The 16,999-nt window shown below is 48.2% G+C and overlaps 1 protein-coding gene across 1 annotated transcript in view; it reads right to left on the bottom strand.

Moving 5' to 3' along the window:
- Positions 1-16,999, bottom strand: part of ZNF521 (zinc finger protein 521) — a 375,462-nt gene that overhangs the window by 205,555 nt on the left and 152,908 nt on the right. Inside the window, exon 4 of the mRNA XM_038766760.1 lies at positions 692-4,047. Coding sequence (XP_038622688.1) covers positions 692-4,047 — 3,356 coding nt within the window. The remainder of the gene's footprint in view (positions 1-691; positions 4,048-16,999) is intronic.

The following is a 16,999-nucleotide window of genomic DNA, read 5'->3' on the forward strand; positions in this document are numbered from 1 at the left end:
CGACTCTCCTCACCTCGGAAAACCCACCCCGGAAGTGATTTCCAAAGTCAAGAAATGGAATTCCTTGGGAAACCTGAATTCGAGCCTCGAGTGGTGGGATGCTGAACTGAAACCTATTTTTTTTTTCTCAACTGCGACCGTGACACCTGTTTGGTTTTTTTTTTTTCATCACCGCACATTAAACAAATGAAAACAGAGTGCGAACGACATGATTCTAAGAGGCGGGCCCTGACCCAAATCGCTCCCGACGATGGTTTATTTATTTATTTATTTATTTTACCCCACCCTTTTAGCACGAGAGCTGGCTTCCGGCATCCAAACTCCCTGTTATCATCCCTCCGTCGTACACACGAATCAGAACTGGGGAGTGAGACTCACCACGAAGCCGGGCTGAGATTCCGGATCTCAGGGACTCTGCCTAACACCCGGTCTCTCCGGTCAGTGAAAAGACGAGATTCCGCGGAGGCCGGAATTCGTCCCCTTCCGCCCTGCTCGAGCCCAAACAACGCTTACAGAGCAGGGAGCCATCGCTAGCTAGCGGCTCAGGGAGAGAGGGTCTCTCAGCCGCCCCAGACTCCGGCCTCTCTCCCGGCTCGGGCCAGACGGGCCGGGAGTGGAAAAAGGGGACGCTTGTCCCGGGGAGGGGGAGTGCGAGTGGAGGACCCCGGAAGGGAGAAACAAAAAAAGTTACCTCATCCGACTGGGAAGGACTGATTCTGGGCATGGGCGAGACCTGTGGAGTTTTCAGCTGCGCGCCGTTGCCCTCCTGAAGGAGGTCCCTGTGGACGGCCTGGACGTGATTTTGGAGTTCGCCCTCCGACTCGAACTTGACGTTGCAGCTGGAGCAGCGCGTCTTCAGCGCCCCCGGCTTGCCCTTGCCCTCTAGGGCAGCGGCGGAGTTCTCGGCCGGGCCCCCACCTGGCCGGCCGCTGCCCGAGGGGAGTGGGAGGCCCGGGCTGCCGCCCTTGCTGAGGTTGACGCAGCCGGCGCAGAGGCCGTAGGGCAGGCCGTTGATGTCCAGCTTGACCAGGTCCTGCTTGGAGCGGAACTCCTTCAGGCATGAGGCGCATTTGTAGAGTTTCTGGAGGTGCTGGGCCCGGCCGGCGGAGGGCAAGGCCGAGCCGTTGCCAGTCTTCTGCATGTGGAAGGTGCCATGGATCTTCAGCTCCAGGGTGGAGGTGACGGTCTGCATGCAGACGACGCAGCGGAAGCCGGTCAGAGAGTTCCTCAGGTCCGGGTGCATCTGGCAGTGCTCAAGGAACTCCTCCTCGCTCTGCAGGGGCATCTTGCAGATGCGGCAGTTGCCAGTATCCAGGCTCTTGCTGTGGGTGACCTTGTGCTCGGTGAGCGTGAGCAGGGAGGGGAAGCGCTCGCCGCAGATGGGGCACATGTAATGCTTCACGGGGCCCAGGTGGGTCTGCATGTGCTCGCGCAGGCCGTTCTCGGAGAAGAAGGTCCGCGAGCAGACGTTGCACTTGTAGTTGCCCTTGATGAGCTCGGCCTTCTTCTTGACGATGGCGCTCTCGCCGGGCCGGATGTTGTGGTCGCGGAGCTGGTGGTTCTGCAGGAGGGTCTCCATGGTGTAGGCGGCCCCGCAGATGTCGCAGCCGTACATGGGCTCCGAGGCGTCCACGTCCTCCTCGCTGCCGTCGTGGCTGTTGTGCGACTCCTGGCTGTTGGTCAGCAGGGTCTGCAGCTCGGCCTCCTCCTTCTGGGCCTGCTCCGGGGCGCCGTTGGCCCCGCAGTTGGGAGCCTTGCTCTCGAAGATGCAGTGCTTCTCGCGCAGGTGCTTCTCCAGGAGGATGATGGCGTGGAAGGCCTTGCTGCAGAACTTGCAGTTGTACTTCTTGCTGTGCGTGGTGATGTGGCACTGGAGCTCCACCTCGGTGCCGAAGGCCTCGCCGCAGAAGATGCACTTGTGCACCTTGCCCTGGTTCTCCAGGTGGTTGTGCCTGACGTGGAGCTGCAGGTCGGTCTCGGTGCGGAAGTCCCAGTTGCACGACGTGCAGCGGTAGACCTTCTTCTCGTTGCTGTGCTTCACGGCCAGGTGGAGCTGGATGGAGACCTTGGAGTCGAAGACCTCCTGGCACAGGGTGCAGCGGAAGAAGACGAAGGTGTGCATGTCGAGCAGGTGCTTCTGCAGGTCGTCCACGGAGGTGAACTGCTTGTCGCAGCTCTCGCAGATGTAGTAAGTGGAGGTGATCATGAAGTGGATGGTGACGTGCTTCAGCAGGGATTCCTGGTTGGGGAACTCCTTGTTGCACTGCGGGCAGGTGAGCTTGGGCAGCACGGTGTCCAGGTGCGTCTTCAGGTGGGTCTGGAAGCCGTCCAGCCCGGCGTACTTGGCCCCGCACTGGTTGCAGACGTACTCCGCGGCCGGGCGGGGGGCCGCCCCGCCCACTGCCTGCAGCATCTTCAGCGACGCTGGCTCCACGGTGACGGGGGACAGCGGGCTCAGTGCCCGCGACTTCTTCCCATTGTGGAGGTAGTTGAGCGCCAGGGGGATGTTCTTGTGGTTCTCCTTGACGTGCTTGTTGAGCTTGAGGACGCTGTTGAAGATGGGCGAGTTGGTGCAGTAGGAGCAGGAGTAGACCTCGACCACGGGGTCCTTGGGCGTGCCCAGGCCCGGCGAGCCGAAGCGGGAGCCGCTCAGGTCGCAGTGGACCTGCCGGATGTGCTCCTCCAGGGAGGAGTCAGTCAGGAAGCCCATGTAGCAGTGCGGGCAGAAGAAGGCGTTGCTGTCCTTGGCGGCCGGGTTGGCGAACCCGTGGGAGCAGCGGATGTGCTCCTGCAGGGCGTTGAGGTCGTTGAAGACCTCGGAGCAGAAGTTGCACTGGTAGACGGCGGCCGGCAGGGCCGAGACCATCAGGGCCGCGTCCTGCGGCTCGTGGACCTGCTTCAGGTGCTCGTTGAGGTTGTACAGGGAGGGCAGGACCTCCAGGCAATACTGGCAGATGTGGGCCTGCTCGGGTTTGTCCAGGTGCAGCGTCTTCAGGTGGATCTGCAGCACCGCCAGACTGGAGAAGAGCTGCTTGCTGCAGTAGACGCAGCTGTAGGTCACCTTGCCCTGTTTGCCGGCCGGGCCGCCCAGGTCCGGGGCTGCCTGGGCCGCCCGCTTCCTACCGCGGCTCTTGGGGAGTGGCGGGGCCGCCTCCGCCATGGTGGAGCTGTCCACCGAGAGGTTGGAGTCCGGGGTGGTGCTGGACACCGAGGTGTAGCCCACCGTGACCAGGGAGGGGCTGTTGCTGTGCGTGCAGGACTCGGGCTGCGGGTGGCCGTCCATGTGGCCGTACAGCTCCTCCACTGTGCGGAAGCTCTCCGAGCAGACACTACAGGCGTTCTTCTTCTCGCCACCGTGCGCCTGGTCCACGTGGCTGAGAAGCGAGGTCTCCTCGCCGAACAGCTCCGGGCAGTAGACGCACTGCAGGGCCGCCCGGTCCTCGTTGGGCGAGCACTCCGGGTGGCACTCGCCGATGTGCTTCTGGAGGTCCTCGGGGAAGTCGAAGCCCTCCTCGCACTGGCTGCACTTCTGCGTGTCCTTCATCTTCCAGTCATCCAGCCGCGAGCCCGGCTGGGAGCCGTCCTTGTTCCGCTCGTGCACCTGCATGTGCCCGTGAAGGGAGCTGGACGACAGGAAGCCCCGCCGGCAAATGACGCACTTGTAGGGCTTGTTGGACGTGTGGGTCTTCAGGTGGATCTTCAGGTGGTCACTCCGGGAGAAGGCCGCGTCGCACTCGCTGCAGTGGTACTTCTTGTCCCCCGTGTGCAGCTTGATGTGGCGGTCCCGGCTCCGCTTGTGCTTGAACAGCCGGCTGCAGTAGGTGCACTTGAAGGGCAGCTTGTCGCTGTGGCTCTGCTCGTGGTGCTTCAGGTAGCTGAGGCGGCTGAAGGACTTGTCGCAGAACTGGCACGGGTACGGCAGGCCGGGGCCCCCTTCCTCCTCGCCGAAGTCACAGCCTTCCCCGTGGCTGGGCGACGTCTGGTCCTTGCTGGAGGGGGAGGACGCCGGCCAGGAGCAACTGGGGTCGTCTTCCACGTCCACTCCATCTGCAACAAGAAACAAGGCACCGAGACGCTTTAGATGCCGGGGACTTAAGCGCGCCGACGTCGCCGGGGGGGCTGGCGGGCGGCGGCCCGGGGCAGGGCCGGTCCGGACCGGGGGGCATCCGGCGGCGGGGCGGGAGATGCCAGAAGGCTCTTGGAAGATGCTTGTTTTTGAACTCTAAAGACAAAATACCCTATCAAAAACCTGGCCGTGGGGAAACGCCCTCCTTCTCCTGGATCGCGGAAGATTCGGACGACCTCTCGGTTTTCCACTGGCTGGTCCCGGCTTTCGCCATAGTTTAGTTGCTGGAGAGCCTGCACTTCCCAAGGCTCAGAAGGGGCCTGGCTTTAGCCCGAGCTCGCAGCTCTCCTCTGATTATTTTTGTATCTGATTGTTGAAAGAGGAAAACTTATTAAAGAGCCCCGTGTCTAAATTACCCCTTTATTACTTTTGGATCGTTCTTCCTCAGCCGCCGGATCCGTCCGCCACCTTGACAGCTTTATTAAAATGCAGATTTTTAATATATTTAATGTTTCTCCGGTAGGCCTCGGAAAATGATGTGCATATTGCACCGCTATCCGAAGAACCGGACGAAAAGAGGAAATGGTAGAGGAACGATTTAGAATGAATCCAGATGTCTATTATTTATTAATAATAATAATAATAATAATAATAATAATGAAAAACCTCCCTCTGTCTTTTGCTTGTTCTTACATTCTTTTAAAAAAGACAGTTCTGAAAATGGAAAGCTTTTATTGGGGCCGTTACTGATACGGAGCTAGGTTTTCAAAGAAAAAAGATCACATCGAAGAGAAAAAATGCACAAAGGAAGAGAGAGAAGACCAGAAGGATGACGATGTCTCTTGCGATGAAAGGCAACGCGGAGTTCTCCGGCAACTAAAATATTGCGAATCCCGGGGCCAGCCAATGGAAAACCGAGAGGTCATCAGAGTCTTCCACGATCAAGGAAAAGGAGAGCGTTTCACAACGGCCAGGTTTTTAATAGGGTATTTTGTTTTTAGAGTTCAAGAGGTGGCCCGCCATCTCTTCCTTTCTGCCAAAGTTTCAGGAGCCTGAACTTCCTTTGCTAAACAGGACCAGGACTTTGAGGTGAGCACAGACAAAGCAGCTTGTGGCAAACTGGAAACAGGAAAAGTGATAAATGATTATGGTAAACGCTGCAAGATTTATGAGTAACAAAGAAAAGACAAACAAAACCGCTAGCCAGAAAGTACACTAAGCAAGTTACCCATAAAATTACTTCACCTCTGAACTGGGTGGATTTTGACTACGCGCTCTGCCGCTGGCCTACTGAGATTTCTCCGGCTTCTCCTTCCAAGCCTCTGCTCCGAGCCTAGCTGGAAAACTTCCTCCCCACCTGTGAGAGCGTTTTGCACAAACGATTTACAGTTCGGGGGCGGGGAACTGAAGAACGATCTTCACTCTCAACCCAAGTTTCTTCCTAAAGGTAGACTGGAGAAGCAGAGGCAGAGAGGCCGGCCGGCCGAATCTGTGCGCGATAAGCGTGGAATCTGGGGTAGTTTGAAATGCACATGAGGCTTCTGTGCTACAACTCTCTCGCCAGTCACGGAGTAATAACATGAAAGTCAGCGCTGGCATGCATTATGTAAACAAATTCCAAGTCTGTTTTCTTTAAGGTACCAAGATTTCACTAGATTATCAACCCCGCGCTTATCCACAGGAAACAGATGAGGATTCATTCCTTTCCTGCATCTAGAAACTGATGACAACACCATCTCCCTATCAATGCCAGATGGCGACCATCTAGCTCTGAGAAAACAACCAAACACCATTTTTGGATCCCTGCCCGTTGCAACAATGCTTTTCAATACGAGCTCCAAACCGCGTGATTGTGCATCCTCTTCTTTATGGTCCTGAAAGTGCGGCTCATAGACCCTATGAACCTCACGTGAAAACAATGGAGAACAGGTTCAGGTCAGTCACTCAGTCGGGGATAGCGCTGACTGTGTGCAGACCACTGTGCTGAGCACTTAGGAGAATACAACAATGTAACAGACGAGCTTACAGTGTACAGGGGCGGATGGGATCAGGGTAATGATACTTGTGGTATTCGTTAAGCGCTTACTCTGTGCAAGGCACTCTTCTAAGTCGCATGGCGTAGTGGCATAGTGAGAGCTCACCTCCTCCAGGAGGCCTTCCCAGACTGAGCCCCCTTTTTCCTCTCCTCCACCCCATCCCCTGCACCCTACCTCCTTCCCCTCCCCCAGCACTTGTATATATCTCTACAGATTCAGTACTCTATTTATTTTACTTGTACATCTTTAGTATTCTATTTATTTTGTTAATGATGCACATATAGCTATAATTCTGTTTGTTCTGACGATTTTGATACCTGTCTACATGCTTTGTTTTGCTGTCTGTCTCCCCCTTCTAGACTGTGAGCCCGCTGTTGGGTAGAGACCGTCTCTATATTTTGCCGACTTGTACTTTCCAAGCGCTTAGTACAGTGCTCTGCACACAGTAAACGCTCAATATATATGATTGAATGAATGAATGAATGAATGATATAGCATGGGCCTGGAGTCGGAAGGTCATGGGTTCTAATCACGCGCCACCTACTTTCCCGCTGTGTGACCTTGGACAAGTCACTTAACTTTTCTGGGCCTCAGTTACCTCATCCGTAAGAGGGGATTGACACCGTAAGCCCCATGTGAGACAGGGTACTGTGACCAACCTGATTTGCTCATATCCATCTTAGCGCTTAGTACAGTGCCTGCAGCATAGGAAGCGCTTAGCAAACACCATTACTGTTCTAAGCGCTGGGGTGGATACGAGCAAATCGGGTTGGACACAGTCCCTTTTCCACCAGAGTCTCACAGTCTCAATCCCCATTTTCCAGATGAGGTAACAGGGGCACGTGAAGTGACTTGCCCAAGGTCACACAGTGGACAACTAGCGGAGCTGGGATTAGAACACACGATCTCCTCCCAGGCCCGTCCTCTATCCGAGGCGCTAGGCTCTACGCTTCACCCAAGGAAAGTTAGTGACCACTTAGAGCTGACCACATCTACAAATAGCCCTAGTCGATTCCCTTTCCTAAACTGCCCCATTACCAACCTCCTTAGCTTGCCTGGGTCTCTGGGTGAAAAACTACAAACTTCCAAGTTGGCACCTTAGACAACGGCATTTTTCCTTTTTCAAAATGCACTCGCTCCTTGCCCTGTTGTTAATGAAAGCAGTAAATGAGATTTATTTCCTGAGACTTAGAGAAGAGAGTCATTGCTGGGGTCTGTAAATTTTGCAACTGAATTTGGTATATAACGGTGCGTTCTGGGCTGGCGTGATGAATTATTACCTGGAGGGGTTGAGGGGGAGAGGGGGGTAAATATCAGCAGAGTGTTGTAGCTAGACGACAACTCTGACGCCACATGAAGTCAGATTCCTACTGGTGACTTCTGACGGCCTGATTTTCCTGGAGACATAACTGCTCCCCTAAGCCTGTGTCTCTCCACTAGGAGTTAGGAACTTGATGGCTGGATTTCAGTTCTGAAGGAGAAAGGAAAAGAAGAAAGAAGGAGTTCGAAGTTCCTGCTGTGCTTTCCCCTAAAGAAAAAGCTATATCTCAATCTACGATCGTGTCAGAGGGACAGCCTAACTGAAAAAATCATTAGGGCTTCCCCACAAAACTTCCTGGATTTGATGGCCGTGGGGAACTTTCCCAGAAAAGATTCTCTTCAGACAATCTGTGCAGTGGGAGGGAAAAAAAAATGATTGAGAAATCAATCGATAAATCAATCGATGGTATTTACTGAGGGCTTACTGTATTCAGGGCACTGTACTAAGCCCTTGGGAGAGTTCAGCATTTAGAACAGTGCTTTGCACATTGTAAGTGCTTAATAAATGCTATTATCGTTATTATTATTACAGTACAAGAGAGTTGGTAGACACATTTCTGGACGAAAACAAGCTTACATTCTAGAAGGAAAGTGCATTAACTCAAAAATGGAGGGTATAACCTGAACTGAATTTTGCTCAAAGTATTTAAAATCGAAGGTCTCCTTTTTCCTAGCCCTCACAATGCCCCCCTCCACCCCACCCGCTTTGGGCCACAGAGGATTCGCTGAGCAAACTTTCAGTCCACTTAACTCAAGAAATCTGCAAAATCCTCCACATCTGAGGAAAGGAAACTCTCCCAAAGCCTCCGTTTTTGCTGTCTGTGGCTCTGTGGGGTCAACCTGAACCTTTGAATACCATTGTGTCCTGGCCCTTAAATGTCCAGAGACACATTAGAAGAACTACACAAGAAGCAGCATGGCTCAGTGGGAAGAGCCCGGGCTTGGGAGTCAGAGGTCATGGGTTCTAATCCCTGCTCCGCCACATGTCTGCTGTGTGACCTTGGACTTAACTTCTCTGAGCCTCAGTTACCTCGTTTGTAAAATGGGGATTAAGACTGTGAGCCCCACGGGGGACAACCTGATCACCTCGTATCCCCCCAGTGCTTAGAACAGTGTTTTGCACATAATAAGTGCTTAACAAATGCCATCTTTACTGTTATTATTATTATTAACTACATCCAAGTCACTGACATGGATTTACGTTATAAGAAGCATCTTTAGGAGAATGGCTAGAGAGAATAACATCAGCTTTCAAGTTCTCCTTCGGCCATTACTAGATCCAAAGCACTTGCATCTGTGACCTTTGGGCATTTGATATTCACCCCACCCTCAAACCCCAGGGCATGTATGGACATATCTATGAATCATATATTACAAATTATTCACTTGTATTAATGTCTGCCTCTGGCTCAAGACTGTAAGCTCGATGTAGGCAGGAAATATGCCCCCTCCGAACCCAACCTACTCAATGTACCTCGATCTCATCTACCTCGCCGCCAATCTCTCACCAACGTCCCGTCTCTGGCCTGGAATACCCTCCCTCTTCATATCTGACAAACAGTTACTCTCCCCACCTTCAAATCCTTATTGAAGGCAAATCCCCTCCAAGAGGCCTCCCCTAACTAAGCCCACATTTCCTTTTATCCCACTCCCTTCTGCGTCACCCTGACTTGACCCCTTTATTCACCCCCTCCACCCCCACAGCACTTATGTACAGATCTGCTAATTTATTTACATTAATGCCCGTCTCCCCTTCTAGACTATAAGCTCATAGTCAGCACAGAATGCACCTCTACATTATTGCATTGCACTCTCCTTGAGCACTTAGTACAATGCACTGCATGTGGTAAGCACTTGATAAATACCATCGATTTTAAGAGAAGCAGAGTGGCTCAGTGGAAAGAGCACGGGCTTTGCAGTCAGAGGTCATGGGTTCAAATCCCAGCTCCACCAACTGTCAGCTGTGTGACTTTGGGCAAGTTACTTAACTTCTCTGGGCCTCAGTTACCTCATCTGTAAAATGGGGATGAAGACTGTGAGCCCCACGTGGGACAACCTGATCGCCTTGTAACCTCCCCAGCACTTAGAACAGTACTTTGCACATAGTAAGGGCTTAATAAATGCCATCATTATTGTTATTATTATTATCGATGTTGAGACAGTAAGCTAGTTGTGGGCAGGGAATGTGTCTGTTATATTGCTATGTTGAACTATCGCAAGGGCTCAGTACAGTGCTCTGGACACAGTGAGCGCTAACTAAATATGACTGACTGACTTTGACAAAGCGATTCGGTCAATACCAGCCCCGTTTATGTCCGGGTGAGTTTCCTGCAAACCCCCGTGACGTCCCGCCAACGCACCCCCCGAATGTTTCTCATGTTCGGAGCCCTTGTCCCCACATCAGCTCACTCAGAGAAAGTTTTCACCCTCGCCGCCGCTATAAACCTCCGCTGGCCCTCGGTGCTGAGGATGCAAATATGCGGGAATAGTTCAGCGCAGCTGTTTTTTTCTCCAACAACCATGCTAGCTGAGTTTCACCATTTCCATAAAGCACATTAAAACAAGTGTGTGAACACTCCGAGATGAAAGTCCCGAGCACTCCTGAGGCTTCCAGTGGAAAGTAGAGCTGCCTGACTTTTCTCCAAGCAGACAGGAATACCCATGATTCAGCAGCCTGAGTAAATAAAAGAGGTCCTTATTTCCTAATTTTGCTGGCTGGCCACACTGCAGCAGTCTCTGTGTTTCTGCCAAAAGGGATGCAAATCTGGAACTCCACCCAGCCACTGAAGAACTGTCTTTGTTAACCCGCCAGGTTTTCCTGACCATCTTCTGGCAACAAAATTTCCATATCCTGCAAGGAAGACCTCCATCTCGGGCTTGATAGTTCTCTAGTCTGCCTAATAGGACTAAACAACAGATTTTGCCTGGTCTACATTGGAGGAGGACAGCTGGAAACTCAGTTAGTTGTGAAGCAACACCTGTTCAGTTTAAATTTATGGGAGAAAAGTGCCGGCTCCCAGAAAAGTGAAGTAATACCAAAAGGAGTTATTCCACGAGAAGAAAAAAATGCAGAGCACAAAGCACCTCTGTGGTGTATGAGCCGGCTGGCAAGACATTAGGTAGGCCGACCTCAATAGTACTGTGAACTTGAAAGTGATCTGAATCCTAGTGCTGCTGACAGGATTAAAGGGGTTGCCTCAGAAAAGGGTGTTCTATAAGCTCCCGGGTGCAGTACGCCTACTTTTCTACAGCCATTTTTACGGGGGCAGGAGGCGGAAAAGAGCCATATCGACTTGCTGCTGATTTTGAATCGATAAAAACAAAGAGAAATAGAAAAAGCGGAAGAAAAAAATCCCAAAAGACGAAGAGGACTGCTTTTTTTCCCCCTTGACCCTTGACAAAATGCTTCTTACTATTTGCTTATCTTCTCTTTTCTTATTTTATTCTTATTTAATACCATAAGGCCGCAAACACAAGGAGACTTCAACTCCAATACGGACCCGTGGTGAGAGGGAACGGACATAAACAGCAGTGAAAAAATAAAGGAAAACAAAGCTCTGACAAAAGGAGGGGCAGAGTGTTCTAAAACCCTCGAAGATAATCCTGTCCTGGGTATTAAATGGATGGCTAACATTAAACCGCAAACTAAATTTGCCATCTTCTGAGAGGCATCACTCTCCCACCCGTCCACTTCTCTGCTGGAGACAGGCTTCCTGACAGAATTTCACTACCTGCCCTCGTTCGTTGCAACGGCAGATTGGTCTCTTAAATATCCTTCAGGGACTTAGCATCATTTGGGTGCGAGAGCTGCACAGTGAGATTTCCTTAACAGGGATAGGATTTACATCTATAGTTACTTTTCAACGGAAGAAAAGAAAGAAAGAGAATGCGGTTAGATTCATCCTAGTAGCATCAAGATGGAAGTGATTAGAGGGGAAACTAGACGTTAAGAGCCCTGTCCAGGTATTTTCAGCTTCTTGGCTGACTCAAAGAGTGACCCAGACAAGACATTCCATCTCACTCTACCCAAGTTCCTCACCTGCAATATGAATAATAATAACACTACTAATAATAATGACATTTGTTAAGTGCTTATTATGTGTCAAGCACTGACCTAAGTGCTGGGATTTCAATCAATCATATTTCATGAGCCTTTAGTGTTTGCAAAGCACTGTACTAGACACTTGGGAGAGCATAATACAACAGAGTTGGTAGACTCTGCCCACAATGGGCAGACGTTCCCTGCCGACAATGGGCTTACCGTCTAGAGGGAAAGACAGACCTTGGCCTGAATAAATTATGGATATGTACATAAGTAGATTCAAGATACCAAATAATCAGTTGCCGTACTGAGCTCGCAGTACAAAGGATAATAGGACTGAATCCCCATTTTTCAGATGAGGGAACTGAGGAACAGAGAAGTTAAATGATTTTTCACCAGGTCACCCAGTAGGTAAGTGGGAAGTGTCTGGTCTGTCGGAGACCAGAAACAATGGAATTTCTCATCTCTCCACCACTGTCCCCTCAACCCTTCTGCATCACCTGTGTATTTGAATTCACAACCACTAAATCCTATTCCACTTACCTTGATACTGCTACCTTTAATTTGAGGGTATATCTTCCTGCTAAGGCTCTTGAGGGCAAATATGTCTACTACTAACACTAATGTACTCTTCCAAGCATTTAGTATTTTGCAGTGTAATGAGTGTGTGTATATACATATATATATGGGTGTGAATACACATACATGTTTATGTGTATATATATATAGTTTTCATATATGTGTATATTTGTGAATGTATGTGTATACATGCATCCTTATATACATAAATGTACATAATATACATACATACACACCTTCCCTTTTTATAAGCACATGAGACGCTTAAATGACCAATGCAAGATCCAGAATATCAGCTAACATTGGGCACACAGTAAGCTTAATAAACATAACTGGGGCACACAGTAAGCTCAATAAACATAATTGATTGACATATTTCACTTATAATGTATGTCCACTACAGTGCTCTACACCCACTAGATGCTTAATAAATGTGATGTGGTAATGGTGGGCCAGAATCAGTCAGTCGATCCAATTTATTATGTGCTTACCATTTGCAGAGCACTGCACTAAACGCTTGGGAGAGTGCAATATTATACGATGATACTACATGACAATATAACAGATACATTCCCCTCCCACAATGAGCTTACAGTCTAGAGGAGGAGACATAGTAATAAAAAGGAAGTGGATGCAGTGGTTTAAAACAACCTAAAGATAAATGGGTGAAGGGAGACTTAAAAATTAAAGGTATGCAAAATCTGGACGTTCAAAATTACAACACCCAGATTTGTGTTTCAAGTCCTTTCCGGGGCAGTGACTATGAGTGGAATCAGTGCTTTGCTGTTCAGATTATGTCAAAACTAGGTCACTGCAGCTTCAAATATCAATACCCTGAGGCCCATGGGATTCAAAATCAAAATAAAAGTCTAATTATTAGGCGATGGGGAAAAGGTAAAAAGGTCTGAGCACTGAGGAGATTTCCTGACTTTCAACTGAGGGTATTTTTGTGTTGCCTCAGAAGGATACAAATTCTCCTACAGTCAGTCATAATACCTTTCCACAGTGTCACCCTGGATAGAGCTGATACTATTTCTTCTGCTAATTGGCTACAGGGCATCCTTAAAGACGAGCAAAAAACTCTACTGGGAATATACAGGTGTGAACACATGCTAAATGGAGAAGTTAGGCACAATGGAAAAGAAAGAGTATTATGAGATACCTGCTTAATAGATCCAAGTAACAGGCAGATTTGACATAATACCCATCTGTTAACTTGATCGCAATTATATCCTAACACTAAACGAGTTGGCAAATGTTAAAGTTTACAGTCACACTAAATACAGTATCATGCAGTATTACACGATTTCCTCCCTTTATCCTCAAAAGATGTATAAACCATTTTTGGAAAAGCTGCAGCTTTAATAACAGAACCATCTCATTTTTGGTTCTGTTTTTTTTTTTTCCTTCAGGTCAACGGCCCTACATTAAACCCACTCGTTTGTCTCATAACTTATTTACTTGGAAACTAATACTGCGTAATGGACATTCAAAAGAGAAATGTGAACTTTAAAAATTATTTATAATTTACAGATTTTTAAAAAATCTATCAATATTTCAGAACGGCTCTTGGAGGACCAATTAAAGGCATTAACCGTTAAGGGATGAAGGAGGGGGATTTCTGAAGATTGTATGTTAACAAAAGCAGGTGGAGGGGCTTCAATGCTGTCTAGGAAAATAGACAGCTAGAACAACTTAGAAGATTCCCCACCCCCCACCAATACATTCCAAGGAATAAGACTCATTGCTGTAAAACAGCCTTAATGCTTAAAATGAGCTTGGATAAGTAGCTAGCATCCTTCTATTGCTCTCTTAAGGTACCTCATGTCTTTAGATCCATTATGTCTGCTTCAGACACATTGCTATTATGTATGTGGGAAAGAGAATAAATGTTTTGCTTGCTGTTGCTTAAAGTTCATTTGAACAGACGGCACCCAATGAATTCCATCTTTCCCGGCCAAATTAAATAGAAAACAGTGCATTCTTAAGCAGTGCACATTTAACTCCACCTCTCCAATCACAGGAAACCAGTTAGGGAACCAATGTCTCCTGATTCATTTAAAGCAATCAAAGCAATCGGTTTGCAAATCAGAGAGAAGAAAAAGTAGGGTTTCAGTTGTTCTGGGCTCAGCCTGGTATGTTTCCCCCTCAATTTCATTCTGTTTTGGGTACGAACCAACTGTGGGCTGGAAACAATAATAATAATAATGATAATAATAATAATAATAATAATAATAATTGTGGTATTTGTTAAGCACTTACAACACGGTACTAAGCACTGAGGAACTTGCAAGGTAATAGGGTTGGAGACAGTCCCTGTCCCACACAGGGCTCACAGTCTTAATCCCTATTTTATAGATGAGGTAACCTAGGCACAGAGAAGTGAAGTGACTTGTCCAAGGTCATACAACAGACAAGTTCTTCTTGAACTTGCCAGTCAATTCTGTTGTACTCTCCCAAATGCTTAGTACAGTGCTGTGCACATGGTAATTGCTCAATAAATACCAGTGACTGATTAATTATTGACCAGCACAGACCTCAGAGCTTTGATAGGTTATAATCAGGAGGCAGAGGGGGCCTAGGGAGAAAATCACGGGACTGGGATTCAAGGAGGTCTAACTCTTCCCATCTTCAATGCCTTACTAAAATTGCATCTCCTCTGGGAAGTCTTCCCTAATACCTCATCTTCCCACCCCATTTTCCCTCGTTCCTGTGTCACCTATTCATTTCAGGCCCCTAAGCACCTAGATTCTCACCCCATCTTCACAGTATTTGTGTGCACATCCTTTTATATAGTGGTCTCCTCTTCCTGTAATTTATTTTAAATCCTGTCTCCCCTGCTGCATTGTAAGATCCTTGAAGGCAAAGACAGTATCTACTTATCCTATTGTAATTCTCCTGGGTGTTTATTAACAGTGCTTTGCATACAATAAGCGGTCAATAAACACCACTGATTGAGGAACTGATTGAAATCTGCATTCTAGAAAGTAAGGCTCAGAGACATTGAGTGACTTGTCCAAGGTCACACAGCAAGCAGTTGGAAGAAGCAGAATTGGAACCCAGGTCTTTCTACTTCCAAAGCCACTAGTGCTCTCTCCACTAGGCCACACTGCTTCTCCACAACTCTTGTATCTACCCCGGTGTCTGGAGCATGGTATGTGCTTAATAAATACCATCTTCATTACTGAGGATCATCTATTACCTGGTACATTTTCAACAGGGCTTCCTGTGAATCTACAGACCCTAGGAGATTGAATAACTTCTCTAGAGTTTAACCGTGGTAGTTGTTGTATTTAAAATGCTTTCTTGCCACTCCAAATTCTTCCTTTTGTAAACAAGCCTGAAGTTATTGAATCTGAACATTAACATCAACAACTATGGTTACGAACAGCAATCAGAAGGTATCCCTGACTGTGCAGCCAAGAAGTAAAAATCACAGGAAGGTACAAAACACATCTGCCTTGGTTTCTCCTGAAAGGACAGATTTTGTGGACGACCAAGAAACGCTACACATGCCATCTTCATGTATCATTCTAATAAAAGAACGAGGAAGTGATAAAACTGCCAAAATACCCGAGAATGCAAAGACTTCACCCTAGTCACTGCAGAATTCCTACACATCTCAGATGAGCGGCTGCTTGCCAAGCCGCTGTAAATCACTGGCCCGCAAGTTTAGAAGTGGGATCAAAATTGCCACATGCCTTTGGAGGAAGAACTAGAGCTGTAGTTATCGCCCCTGCCATTGCTGGACAATAAACTTTTTTCAAAGATCCCCTGAAATTTCCTCTCCAGAATGCAAGTCAGTGAGTCAGTCAGTCAACTGTGGTTATTAATTACAATAATTGTGGTAATTGTTCAGGGCTTACTTTGTTCCAAGCACTGTATTAAGCATTGGGGTGGGTACAAGCAAATCAAGTTGGACAGTCTCCGCCCCACATGGGACTCCAGTCTTAATTCCCATTTTACAGATAAGGTAACTGAGGCACAGAGAAGTTCATTCATTCAATCGTATTTATTGAGCGCTTGGAAAGTATAATTCGGCAACAGATAGAAATAATCCCTACCTTACCCAATCTCTATCTCCTACTTCTCTCTACTCTGGGGCTCACCCAACCCCAAGATGGTAGGGGAGGGGAAAGGTGGTGAAATGGAATCAAATCAGCCACTTAATTGTATTTATTGAGCACTTACTGTGTGCAGAGCACTGTATTTAGCGATTGGGTCAGTCCAATATACCAATATAACAGACACATTTCCCGCCCACAATAAGCATTCAGTACATTCAGTCAGTCAATTGTGTTTACTGGATGCTTACTGTGTGCACAGCACAGGAGAAGCCGTGTGGCTCAGTGGAAAGAGCACGGGCTTTGGAGTCAGAGCTCATGGGTTCAAATCCTGGCTCTACCAATTGTCAGCTGTGTGATTTTGGGCAAGTCACTTAACTTCTCTGGGCGTCAGTTACCTCATCTGTAAAGTGGGGATGAAGACTGTGAGCCCCATGGGGGACAACCTGATCACCTTGTATCCTCCCCGGCTCTTAGAACGGTGCTTTGTGCATAGTAAGTGCTTAATAAATGCCATTATTATTATTATTACTACTAAGCTCTTGGAAGAGTACAACATAACAATAAACAGACACATTCCCCATCCACAATGAGCAGTCAGTTAATCAGTCGTGTTTATTGAGCACTTACTATATGCAGAACACTGTAGTAAGTGCTTGTAAGAGTACAATGTAATAATGTAACAGACATAAGCTCATTCTGGGCAGGGAATGTGTCTATCAATTCTGTCATACTGTACTCTCCCAAGTGCTCAGTACAGTGCTCTGGACAAGGTAAGCATTCAACAAATACGACTAGTCCACTGGCTGATTGATCCCCAAGGCATTTTCCTCAAAGATTCGAGTCCCTCTGTGCCTCCCCTATGTGCTAGTGTAAAATATGCCTCCTCTGA

This window comes from Tachyglossus aculeatus, chromosome 25 (genome assembly GCF_015852505.1).
Source record: "Tachyglossus aculeatus isolate mTacAcu1 chromosome 25, mTacAcu1.pri, whole genome shotgun sequence".
NCBI classification, from domain to species: Eukaryota; Metazoa; Chordata; class Mammalia; order Monotremata; family Tachyglossidae; genus Tachyglossus; species Tachyglossus aculeatus.